The sequence below is a fragment of the Ixodes scapularis genome, unplaced genomic scaffold (assembly GCF_016920785.2).
Source record: "Ixodes scapularis isolate PalLabHiFi unplaced genomic scaffold, ASM1692078v2 PGA_scaffold9__187_contigs__length_104089568, whole genome shotgun sequence".
Taxonomy (NCBI): Eukaryota; Metazoa; Arthropoda; class Arachnida; order Ixodida; family Ixodidae; genus Ixodes; species Ixodes scapularis.
This window is the reverse complement of record NW_024609884.1, coordinates 15826675-15839878: the sequence shown is the minus strand read 5'-3', so window position 1 is coordinate 15839878 and position 13204 is coordinate 15826675. Positions and strand designations below refer to the sequence as shown.

General features: G+C 45.6%; 1 protein-coding gene across 4 annotated transcripts in view; it reads left to right on the top strand.

The window, feature by feature from the left end:
• LOC8051288 (hepatocyte nuclear factor 4-gamma) overlaps nt 1-9278 on the top strand; it is a 97296-nt gene extending 88018 nt beyond the window's left edge. For 2 of the 4 annotated variants that reach the window (XM_029981113.4, XM_040503652.2), the window contains 4 exons: nt 3838-3987; nt 5032-5272; nt 6183-6452; nt 8201-9278. In XM_029981113.4, coding sequence (XP_029836973.1) covers nt 3838-3987; nt 5032-5272; nt 6183-6452; nt 8201-8478 — 939 coding nt within the window. In that variant the 3' untranslated portion in view covers nt 8479-9278. Of the gene's footprint in view, nt 1-3837; nt 3988-5031; nt 5339-6182; nt 6453-8200 lie in introns of all 4 variants that reach the window. The other 2 variants (XM_029981112.3, XM_029981115.4) reach the window with 1 other exon arrangement.
• Nucleotides 9279-13204: the final 3926 nt, after the last annotated feature.

The following is a 13204-nucleotide window of genomic DNA, read 5'->3' as shown; positions in this document are numbered from 1 at the left end:
AATTGCTACATAATAGAAACGTGCTCGCCTTGGCAAGGTGATACCGTCTGCAAAAGTGCGTTTTGGTCCACCTCTCGTAGTGAGCGAAATATGATACCCTTTTCGAGCCTGGCAGCACGGAGGCCTCCGAGCTTTATAGTAGAATAAACTTTCGCTCGGAAGGGAAATCTGGAGCAAGCGCGCTAAAAATGGCGGCGCGATCGGATGCACGCCCGGTATAAATATAAATGTCAGTTGGTAAACGCGTGGGAGATAAGACTCCGTCAGCGGGTTGCTGCAGTGTTACGACCAATGGCAGGTGTGAAAGCAAGGCACGCGCCGTCTCCAGATCGCTCCCTTCTCCCCCCCATTTTTTTTTTCGCTGCCCGACGTTCTTTAGTATTAACTGGTAAGAAAGACCAATAATTGTTCTCGATCGTGATGGCCGTCGTCTTTATTTTTATGGCACGTTTTATTCGACTGTTTTTGGTGCAGCTTGATTTATTTATAATTTTTATTACACATAAAAAAAGGTAAATTTTCTAATACAGCGACAGAAATATAGCAAAAAAAAAAAAAGTTAGACACCGTTGGATACATCAGCCGAATCTGTCTACTTTCCTCGTGCGCCAGAAACGCCTGTCCACGAAACATTTCGGGTAAAGAAGCCACCAATTTAGCTTTTGGCTATAGCTCTATAGACCTTCGTTTCAACTTAAAGAGCCACTGACAACCCCGACATCGGTATATTTTTTTTTTTTAAATTATTATTGCAAGCGACTGAAAATGACCCCTAGGGATTAACCTAAAACTATGAAGCTTGAAAACTGCGCATTGGCAAGGGGGAAAAAATATGTTCAAAAAGTTGGATGTGAAACGTCCGCCCGAATTTATGACGTGTTAGCGAAATGCTGCACTCCTTGTTTTTTTGGATGACATCAAACAGGAAGTGTCGTTTAACTTGTTTTCTTTTCCTTTCATCGCTCACGGGCACGCGCACGTGCCACCCGGCCAACCACGAGAGTATTTCGCAAGACCTCCCTAGCGTGCAGACGACGTGTCACTTTTTAGTTCCTGTTTGTTTTTAGTAGTGTTAGTACGTCTAAAACAATTTTTAAAACAGGCAAGGAAAAAAAAAAATCTACGTGTAGCAGACCTTGGTGAGCGATGTGAGGGGCGATGTCGCAAAGATGCTGAGTGAGAAGTTCTGCCCCAGTACTACGAAATCTACACGTGCCGTGCTACGCAAGTCTTCCAAAAGATGAATCGCAAAATAATGCGTGACTGGCTGCAATCCCCGATCTGTTCTCACCACTTTGTCGACAAGGACTGCGAAAAAAGGAACGTCACTGTCTCCAAATCGTTGGGAGTTGACTTTCAACCTCAACTGAAACGTGCTGCCGTTCGGACGAACCTTCGGGCATCACGCCATATTGAGAGTAGGAAGAAAAAAAGCTAGGAGACGGCCGATGTTTCGTCAATAACACTTCAGGTGTCGGATTTTTATTTTTCAAAGTCAGCAGTGTCGTGCTTTTATAGTCGTCATATAAAAAGCATTTTATCAATTACAATCATAGACATTGCAGACATGCAACCTGCGACCCCTCTGAACGTTTTCAAAACTGCCTTCGCCAATCACGTCACAAAAAAAAAAAGAAGAAAAGAAATAAAGAAGCGAGGTGGAGCTCGAATTGAGAGAGGAGGATACAAACTCAAACAAACTCTTTCGCGCAAAATACAAAACAACAACAAAAAAAATCGTGTTGACTTTTTTTTTTGTGTGTGTGTGTGTGTTTGCCACGCGCTTTTGAAGCGTTTGAGACGGTGAATAAATATCGACGTTGGGGTTGTCAGTTGCTCTATAAGTCCAGACACCGCCTGGGCCACGAGAAAATGGGACGAATCACGCAGCGTCAATGGCGCAAGTCACTGGGCCTTTCCTGTTAATGGTTGGTCCAGCGATGACGGAACATGTACAGAAACATGACAAACACACCATGATGGTGCGCTTTTGACGCTGTCTGGTCGGACTCATCAGCTCGCAGCGCCAGTTGCGTCTGAAACGAAGGTACCCTCAGGGCTTCCCCGAGATCTCTCAATTTCGTCGACCATCCCTTCCAGCAACTAAAGGGTTCTTGCCGTTTAAGCACTATTTCAGAAGACCTGAGCCACCCGGGTGAGGCATAACGTATCTGTCTCCAGTTGGAGTATTACTCTTTACAGAATCTGTGCATCCCCTAATGTCTTCTACAGCAACTTCTTGGGGAATTCCAACAACTTCTGAGCAACAACAAACATCACAATGTTCCCCGGGAATATCTCAGATGACAGTCATAAAATATTAATAAGCAGTAATTAAACTTTTGTACGCCTATAGTTCTTTTATTCCACGGCTCTAGAGTTTCTTTGCGTTGAATCCTAGAGGCCACATACACAAAATTATTAATTTATTGCATGTCTATGACAAAATATCGTAATGTTCCCGATGATTCTAATTGCATGTGTATCATGGAAGGCAGATCAATTATAATTTTGACATTTTCTTGGAAACTTTTTTATTACACGGAATGTCCCAGAAGGCGGCCGCGGGTTGCTTCATTGCATGAATGCCAAGACCGGCTACGGTCTCTCGGCTATCGAGGTATAGACGTGGGCGTTCCTCGAGATTAACGAATTTGGGGACTTCTGCAATAGACGATGAGCAGCGACGTGACCAGATGTCTCGTGGCGGGGGATACGAGCATACTTGCGAGAAAACAAATTTCATGACATGAGGCTTTTGATATTTTGTATCGGAAGCATATAGCCGTTTGGCCTGTCTACATGTTCCACAATGGAAGTGGCAATTCGGATAAGAAACGCGGGGATGTGGTTCAGGCCTCTTCCTCTTCCATTAGCTCTGCCAGTAGTTCACAGACATCCACGTGTTCCAGCGCGCTAGAAAATAAGCGTTGGAGCCAGAGTATCTCGTGACCCTGCAAACTGAGTCAGTGGGCCTCTAATGCCCTGAAAAGGAGGCAGCCTTCGCTTTTTTCTTTTTCTTTTCTCCGTGGTCCATGTACTGTTTTATAAAATAACGCTTCGTTTCGTTGCTAAAAAAAAAAAAAAAAAAAAAAAAAAAAAAACTGGAATTTTCATACGTTACGATATGTGTAATGAGAGGTGGCAATGCCTTGTATGGCGAATGCCTTTACTTCATTGAAAGGAAAATGTATATTTGAATTAATATATCGAGAACAACAACTACAAAAAAAAAATCCTATAGATTATGAGCTCTCATTAAGTAATGTCTGGTTTCAACCTTTGCCTTCATGCTATGCATAGATTTGTGCGCCCTTCAGGTATTTTCTCTGGATGCTTAAAGCTTCATCTTGAGTAGACGATTTACGTTGGGGAACATTCAATTGCGTAGGACGACTTATCTTCGTTACAATGGAAATGCCCCGAACGATAGCTGGTCAAAACAGAGACTAGAAATTTCTACTTGGTGCTTCTGACAAGATGAGCTCTGCCCTTCGGTATTTCGTTTTAAAATGCTCAAGGTTGTTATATGATTACGCAAAGAATTGCAAGAAATACTTTGAGTTCTGCACTGTTTGTTATAAAAAACGTATTATTTGAAGAACTCTACTGCGAATGGAAGCTTTAAAACGTTTCGCCCCCCCCCCCCCCCCCCTCTCTCTTCTTTCTCCCCTGTCAACTCTAGCGTATTTGAGATGAGAGCTTCAGTTGTAAAACAGTACTCTGCGTGTGTACTTCCCCAACTTGTCTTCCGTACTTTGCTACGTTTTGTTTCACTTCAATAAGGCTCAACCAACTAGTCCAACTCCCCGCCTTGTTGCTTCCCTCCTCTTTCAGATTAGCAGTCCCGTGAACGACTTCAACATCTCGAACAAGAAGGTGGCCAACATTAGCGACGTCTGCGAGTCTATGAAGCAACAGCTTTTGATACTGGTGGACTGGGCCAAATCTGTGCCTTCCTTCACGGAACTGTCGATTGAAGACCAGGCAAGAAAGTTGGACACCTACAAACGATCTGAAACTGAAACGTACACTCTAAAAAAAGCCCGTGCGTCGGCTTTCCCGCACAACACTCGGAGAGCCAATCACCGCAACTTAACTTACAAAGGCAGCTCAGCGAATGACGATGCCGAAATATATGTTTAGACCAAAGAACGCAGACTGAGTTGTGACATTAAACAATGCAAAACGTCACGCTTGCATTGCTTAATGTCACAACTCGGTTTTTGGTCTAAACATATGTTTCGGCATCATCATTCGCTTAGCTGCCTTTGTAAGTTGCGGTGATTGGCTCTCCGAGTGTTGTGCGGGAAAGCAGACGCACGGTGTTTTTTTTTTTAGAGTGTATAAGTAATTGAAGAGTGAGATGCAGAACAGATATTTTGTAAGCAAAATTTACATCGGGTCAAAATGAATTTTACTTCACTGATTACTCCTCACGATTACGATAAATCACAATACACGGAAACATAACATTAATTTCTATTGGAAATCTTTGTTTGATTTTTCAGCTGCGTAGACAAAGCAATATACCCTATGTACTTTTGCCGAGTGCGGCGAGCTCTTTTTAATAGATTATGTTTCCATCCCCATTTCCGCGTCTTGTTCGTCCCAGAATATGACTGGGCCTGGCTTCCTCATCTTGGATGAATACCTCGTTATGAATGAAGCAGGCGTGGTCTTGGTAGCGTCACACTCTGAAAAATACCCGCGCATTTACTTTCGCGCAGAGCACTCGAGGCGCCGATCACTGCGATCTGCGCAGAGAGCTCAGAGAATGACGGGACTGACGCTATACTTTGACTTAAAAATTAAAACTGTGATGGTACACTGAGCACAACGCGAGCATGTGAAACGCCATGCTCGGGGCCACACCGAAGACATTATTTTTAGTTGTAAACATACCTTGGGATCGTCGTTCGTCGAGCTTCCTTCGTAAACCGCAGTGATTAGCCCTTTGAGTTATTTGTTGGAAGGTAAACGCGGCGAAATTTTCTAGAGGGCTTAAACGATTCCGTTGGCCGCTTTCAGGTGGCATTGCTGCGTGCCCACGCGGGCGAGCATCTGCTGCTTGGTCTGGCGCGGCGTTCTATGCACATCAAGAACGTCCTGCTTTTGGGAAACGACTTCATAATCCCTCGCGTCTCGTCCGAGGTGGAGATCAGTCGCGTCGGCGCTCGCATCATGGACGAGCTAGTGACGACGCTGCGGGAAGTGCACATCGACGACACGGAATTCGCCTGCCTCCGAGCCATCGTTTTCTTCGACCCACGTGAGCTCGAACCTCCCACAACGACGACCTTTGGCGTTGCCAGCCTGCTTAGGCCTTCGTTTTCTGGTATACGTATGAATTGTACACTTCAGGGATTCGTTTGCGCACCATGAGGCGGGATTGAGATGTCTGGGTGGAGGGAGCCGTACACTATTCCATCTATACAACGCAACAGATTTAGCTGTTTACGAGACTTGGAACTCTTGGTGCCGAATAGCGATCCTTATGAGAAATCCCTTTGGATTGTTTCTTCCATTGCTAAATACAGCGATAACACGTGCGTCCAACGAAGACGCATTGCGACATGTTTTGTACAGTGATCGACAGCTTAGGAAGGAGAGAACATGACGTATTGTCTTCGTTCGCTTCGTGAATGGTTCACATCGTTTCGGTTTTGATAGCGCTGCAATTCCAGTGGTTGCCCCGGGATAATGAAATGATCGGAATTGGCCTAGATGAGCCGTTCTAGAGCCACCAGTGACTATGAAGAACTCTATTTTTTTAATTTTTCTTTTTATATTTTAAAGCAGTCGATAAAAATGACTGAGTAGACATGGCCCATGCATCGCGTCCCCGTTAACGTAGATGGCGATTTTTGAATGACGTCCCCGAAACACGGCATTCTTAAAGTTTTCAGCACTCACTTCAGCTGAAATTTTCATGTACCTAGTTCACGAGTCTTTATTACGCAAAGCGAGGCAATTATTGAATTATCATGCTAACATAAGCAACCTCGAAGCTTAAGTACCCATATACACAGCAAGCAAAAAAATAAATAATTAAAAAAAAAAAACTGAATCTGTTTAGAATGACATACGCTTGCATGGCTAATCGACTTGAGCGCGAAGACAGAGAATTTGAGAATGACAACATTATTTAACCTCCTAAAAATGCCTGTTGTGCTTCGCAGACACGAAGGGCCTCAGCGAGCCCCAGAAGATCAAGGCGCTGCGGTACCAGGTGCAGACGAATCTTGAGGACTACATCAACGACCGGCAATACGACTCCAGAGGCCGGTTTGGCGAGATCATGCTCTTGCTGCCGACGCTCCAGAGCATCACGTGGCAGATGATCGAACAAATTCAGTTCGCTAAGTTATTCGGCATGACGAAGGTGGACAATCTCCTGCAGGAAATGCTACTAGGCGGCATGGTGGGCCCTCAGGCTTTCTACAATCAGGGTACGTGCAGTATGAGCCGGCAAGGATGTCAAAGATAGCAGTGATGGAATCACTGCACACATCCTACCACGTGTACACGAAGTAGCCCTTGTTTCGTTTGAAGTTCACCGTGCGCTCGCATTGTGGTACTTCAAGGAGAAATATAGCACGTGAGAAGGCGAGAACAAAAAACAGTAGGACGTACTATTAATTTTATGTTATTTAATTGCGCTAATTAGTATGCCAAAACAATCTTATGAAACCAAAATCATGGCCCAGAAAAAAATTACCAAGGAACGACCGACCTCGGGTGCCGATAAACGCGCGTGTAAAACAAGAAGAAAAAATTCGGGCAGCTTTAAATCAACAAACCGGGGGTGAACGAGACGCGAATCCAACAAACAAATACGCGTGGTCGTTGTCCCAGAAGAGTAACCTAAACACAGAGACGAAAAAACTGGCGTCGCATAACGTCCCGTGTTTTGTCTTTGCGAGGCCAGTGCGAATCGGTCGCAAGGCAAATATTTTTATCAGATACAAGCGTACTCGGATTATGCTGGCAGGGACGCCGACGTTCGCCAGTGTTGTGAGCGCAGTTTCAAAGGAGACTAAACACAGAGAGGGTGACAGCAGGCTGCTCAGTTGCGAATCCGAGTGTTATGCTACGCTAGCCCCCAAACCTGGGACATCAGATCGTTTTCTCTTCTCGGCGATATCGTGGGAAAAAAAGCGGCAACCGAAATCTGCTCGCGTGATACAAAACACCTTCGTTGGACGTTTTTGTTATTAGAAGGAGGGTATCTTGAAATTCAACGGTGTGTGGTGTCATTAAGAACAGCGTACACTCACGCATGTACGAGGACAGACACGCGCACGGTCACGCACATGCACGGGCACGCACACGCACATAAAACAGTAACAACAAAACGCGTGCTAGACTGTAGCGGATGCCAAGGCAAAGAATCGCATCGTTGAGTTAAGGATGGTTCACACATTTGCAACTGTCGCGTTCGCTTGCAGCCGAAACACCGCAACAACCGCGACTCATGGATTGCTTCGCTAAGTTATCCCTTGCATCGCTGACATGCAGTGCACGGCGAACACTTGTCCCCGTGACTTTGTCCCCATAATCATTTTGGTTGCATGCGAACGCAACCAAAGCAGTTGTGTGAAGCAGACTTTAGACCTTGGGGAGCTTTAGCAGTCCGTATTTTCGTAAACCAAGGTAGCGATAGCTTGGAATGCAGCCATTAATCATTCAAACCAGCAAACCAGAGCTCGGTGTTCAGACATCGCCGCGGGCTCTCCATGCCCTCCTCTCCCTCACTTTCTACCAGTATACTCAGCGAAAGCTTATCTTGCTTCGGGATTGGTTCTTTGACGTTCTTATCGGATAATGCCACACTGTCATAAATGATCTGCAAGGAACTTGCCACGTCCTTTGTTTCTTAAACTGTCTCTGACTGTATATGTGTATTATTTTTAAATCGTAGCCGACCACACGCTGCTTAACGTATTCCTGTGAATAGAGAACACACTTGCGAGCTTTCAGTTGAGTTGGGCTATGCCGTGCGCTGTTTTATTGTCAGTCGCTTCGGCCGAGTCGTCCCTGGTCACGCCAGGAAGTGTCTTGCACGGGCCGTCTCGGGTCCGTTAAAACTGTGGGACGCAAATAGAAGAGCGTTTCGTGCGCACTTTCGAGCGAGGATAACAGTTGGCGGAGAGATACTCACGTTTGTCTCCGCCCGCGCTCGGCGATTCCCCCCCAGGGTCATCTTCCGATTGCCAGGCGTCTATCTCAAGCATGCTCCCGCAGCCGAATGTGTCGAGCGTCATCCACCAGTCCATCCTGCAGAGCAGCGCAGGGCTGGAGAACCTGGCCAACGGCCACCAGGGCAGCCGGGCCGACGCGGAGGCACTGGGCAGCCGGCCGCAGCCCGACACCCCGATCCCCTCGCCGCCCGAGACGACGAATTTCAAGACGATGCAGGAGATCAGTGTTCAGGCGTTTAAGACTGAGGTTTTCGAAACCGAGGCCACCTACTGATGACGACGCCTTAGTGGTGCTCTTGTGAACTATAACTCTATAACGATACACAATAATGCGTGTCCGGATAAGGCTCAGTTTTCGGAAGATGAAGAAAAAAAAAAAAGTGACCTCAGCTGCACTGCGTATTCTGGTGTGTGGACTCAGCAGAGCCCCAGCATCGCGTTCGGCAAAAAGAAAAAAAAAAAAGGAAAAAAAGTGATATGTGTGCGGAGGGGTGTAGTCAATGTGCCCTAACAACGACTACTCCGGCGTTGGGCACGATGTGGCAGGAAAAAAAAAGGTTTTCGTAGACCGATTTTTTTTTCCCGCTACGCTCGCTGTAACGAGGACGTTGCTATACTTTTCTGCAGAGCTCTGAATGTCGTTGCAGACAGTGTAGCGGGACGGCGGGAACGGTCTATGAAAACCCCCTAAGTGTCCATGCCGGGAGGATGGCGGCTAACACCGATGAGCTTTCCTTGATGTGTACTATACAGCAGACAGAATTATCGTAACACATTGTAGCGGCTTGTCGAGGGAAAAGCACGACAGTCAATAGAAGAGTTATTTCAACGTCGAGTTGAGTACCTCGGGTGCTTTTGGTCCAGGAGTCTATAATAGCCGCAATCTCGATCGCGACAGTCGACAGCGGATTGCAGACCATACAATGGACTGCATTCTTCGGGAAACGCAATCGCGTGGTGTGGTGAGTGCTGCCTTGTGTGTTGTTTTATAAAAAAAGCGTTTATTCACGCAGCGACAACGAACATTTTTACTGGTCCGTTTGCGAGAACAAATAAACTATTACAATGTTAAAACCGCATTCCTCCTGTATCGCACAGTATTGCGATCTGTGTGTTTCGGCGTTGTAGTGTATGTATTGTGTACAGCCGGCACTAAATGATATTTGCACAAACGAGTGATTGCCGGGCACAGGAAAGGGTGACATGTGGCGCTGCAATCGCGTAAACACAACGGGAACGAGATTGCCTCCGGGGTGCCATTCTTGAAGCACGGGAAAGGCAGGCTGACAGCAGCCGTTCACAAAACGCGCTTTCGAAACTCCGCTTCTCTGCCTCAGGTGTTCGCCTGCCATGTTTGACTGTTCACGTGGGCTCTTTTTTATTTCTTTTTGCTCGTTGATAACAGCAATATCTTCTTTCTTAGTCACTGTTTTAGCGTCTTTGATGGTTTTTACGACGCTGAAGCGTCCTGGATCATAGATGGCGGTATTGATATAGCAAAACTTTCTTCAAAACCATAACGATCTGCGAAAGCTTCTTTTTTTCTTGCTCGTTGATAACAGCGATACCTTCTTATTCACTGCTTTACCGTCTTCGGTAGTTTTTACGACGCTGAAGCGGCAAGGATCATAGGTGACAGAATTGATATACCAAAAGTTTATTTAAAAAAGAAAACGATATGCCAAAGCTTTATTTTTTGTTTGTTCTTTGCTTGTTCATGACAGCGATATCTTCTTAGTCACTGATTTACTGTCTTTGTCGGTTTTTACGACGCTGAAGCGGCAATGATCATAGCTGGCAGTATTGATATAGCAAAACTTTCTTTAAAAACGATAACGAACTGCCGAAGCTTCCATTTTTTTTTCTTGTTCGTTGATGACAGCGATTTCTTCTTAGTCACTGATTTAGTGTCTTTGGCAGTTCTTACGACGCTATAGCGGCAAGGATCATAGATGGCAGTATTGATGTAGCAAAAGTTTCTTTAAAAACAATAACGATGTGCCAGGACTTCCTCTTTTTGTTTTCTTGCTCGTTGACAACAGCGATATCTTCTTAGTCACTGATTTACTGTCTTTGACAGTTTTGACGATGCTGAAGCGGCAATGATCATAGATGGCAGTATTGATACAGCAAAACGTTTTTTAAAAACGATAACGATCTGCCGATGCTGCCCCGAGTTCAAAAGGTAGGAACGACCAAACCATTCTCGCACTCGGTGTATTCGCGGCGACGAGGCACCGCGTGCGGCGATTTCATCGTTCCGGTTGTCAATCATTTGTGCTAATCTCTTTCAGTGCCGAATTTACCCAGATTTAGGCCCACCAAGATATGTCATATCTCGAATTTGGCACATTTTACTTATTTTTCGGGATAAGAAAACTGAGCCAAAGTTTGTCCTGCCATTCGTGGCCACGCCGCGTCGCTTCTGTGTCAGTAGTACCGTAATGCTACCCGAGAAGAAACAAAGGAAGTTAACAGCGAAGCCAAAGGTAAGACCAAGACTGGGGCATTGTTTCGTGCCTTTAACTCGTGTGCAGTCAACCAGTGTTGATTTTTAGAATTTTCTTCTTCCAGACAGCGAGGTGAGAAGCCCATGTGAGAAATCTTCTTTTAGAGGGCAGTTCTTCGGCGCCCTCTTCCGGATTAAGCGGCGTCGCCGTCGGCTTAAATGCGCGCGTTGCATTATGGGACGTTTCCACGTTGAAGTTATGGGGAAAATTTCCTGCTAACCCGCTAAATTTAGCGAAAAAAATTTCCCCACTAAATTTATCGAAAAAGTTTCCCCGTTAAATTTAGCGGGAAAAATCGCGTCACAACTTCGTGTCACGTCACCTATGAACAAATTCAGCGGCAGGAGGAGAGGAGGAGGGGACGGTAAAGAGGAGAGGAGAAGGGGCATATCTTCCCCTCCTCTTCCTCAACAGCTGCGCTCTTATTTCGCATTACGGAGATTTGTAAACGTCTTTCATTTTTTCAGTTGTCCAAAGAGAAACGAGGGATTTTCAGTTGTCCAAAGAGAAACGCGGGAGTTCCGAATAAATTAGTACAATTTAAAGGGCCCATCTTTGATATTCTAAACGGAATGATACCAAGCATTTCTTAGAAAGTGAAACGGACTTGGCACTTTTTAGTTTTCTTTAGAAAATTTTATAGTCTCTTTACGTCCTGTTGGACGTTTTTGCGACACCACTGTCATGTGCACCACCGTGAAATTGTATTTAAAAGGGCGCTAGATGACCTCGCAAATAATTTGGAGCGAGTGCTATTGTGTAGCGCACAAAGCAACTCTCCGTTGCTTCACATGTAATCAATGCCGGGAGCCGGCGTGGGCGGTACTGACGTTCAACACGGCAGAGAGTTGGGCGAGTTGGTTAAGCATCTTAATAGGTGGGAACAGCGCAGGAAAAACCGACGAAGGACGAGTAGAAGAAGTGCACAAACACAGCGCTGACTAACAACTGAATGTTTATTTTCAAGCGAACCAGAAAGTAAACACTGGGTGTGGAGAGGAAAAAACACAGAAGCCAAAAAAAAGGAGGGAACCCGATAAAACAAGACACTACCACGCCATATCACTATCACACACGTCTGCCACAGTTCTTGATAAAAAAACACTTCGTCAGCCCCCAAGTTAACCGACGGAGCACTGACGCATTCTTCCTCCCCCCTTGATAAAATATAAAAGGCCTCATCAATCTCCCGGGCAGTCTTGTTTTTGTTGCGCGCCAAGATCGTCAACTCATTGAACAGGGGAACGCAGCCGCACCTACTACAATGTACCGCAAGGTGGCCAGAGGGTGAGGAACGTTGGCTTGTTGGCGTGGCCAACAAGTATAAGGTGCCTGTGGTGTTTTCGGCGCCCCGGAAGTTATCTCGACTATGCTCCGCCGTTAACCGAGGGTTGAACAGGGATAACCACTGTGATGTTAACCACCGCGATCCGTTTGTCTCATGCGCAGTAGGGGTTGTATACCAGATCCCCTTCACATGTGGTCGGGTTTACATTGGACAGACAGGGAGGTGTGTGAACGTGAGGGCGAGGGAGCATTCCCTTGCTCTCCGTTCCTCACCCTCTGGCCACCTTGCGGTACATTGTAGTAGGTGCGGCTGCGTTCCCCTGTTCAATGAGTTGACGATCTTGGCGCGCAACAAAAACAAGACAGCCCGGGAGATTGATGAGGCCTTTTATATTTTATCAAGGGGGGAGGAAGAATGCGTCAGTGCTCCGTCGGTTAACTTGGGGGCTGACGAAGTGTTTTTTATCAAGAACTGTGGCAGACGTGTGTGATAGTGATATGGCGTGGTAGTGTCTTGTTTTATCGGGTTCCCTCCTTTTTATTGGCTTCTTTGTTTTTTCCTCTCCACACCCAGTGTTTACTTTCTGGTTCGCTTGAAAATAAACATTCAGTTGTTAGTCAGCGCTGTGTTTGTGCACTTCTTCTACTCGTCCTTCGTCGGTTTTTCCTGCGCTGTTCCCACCTATTAAGGTACTGACGTAGTGGCAAGACCAAAACACACAAGCCGAGTATAAAGGGATCAGATTATGAAATATGCGAGTGTATGCAATTATCCGAGTTTGATCTAAAGAGTTTAAAACACCATTCGCCAGATCATAAAAGAGTGTAGGGGATCCGCTACATTCGAAAATTATTAGGTATGATTTTGAACACACTCATATGCAATGTTTTATTTCAGACATCGTTTTTAGTCTGAAACCAAACTCCTTCGGCAAAAGTTGAAGTGAATAGAGGAACATGTATGTAGGCCTCGGGATTTCTAAAAGCAATCACAAACATGCTAATAGCATGCCACATCGCTTTATCGGCAAAATTTGAACTTGTTCCATTTTAAATGTATGTGACACTTTTTTTTTTAATTTTTATGCACGAGCGAAAAACATTGTTCACTTTGTGAAGCCCCTTTCACGTGGTGCAATTTCGCTCTAAAAATTGTGTGTATGTTCGGACAGCGTGAAGTTAGTCAGCCCCACTGTGCGACTG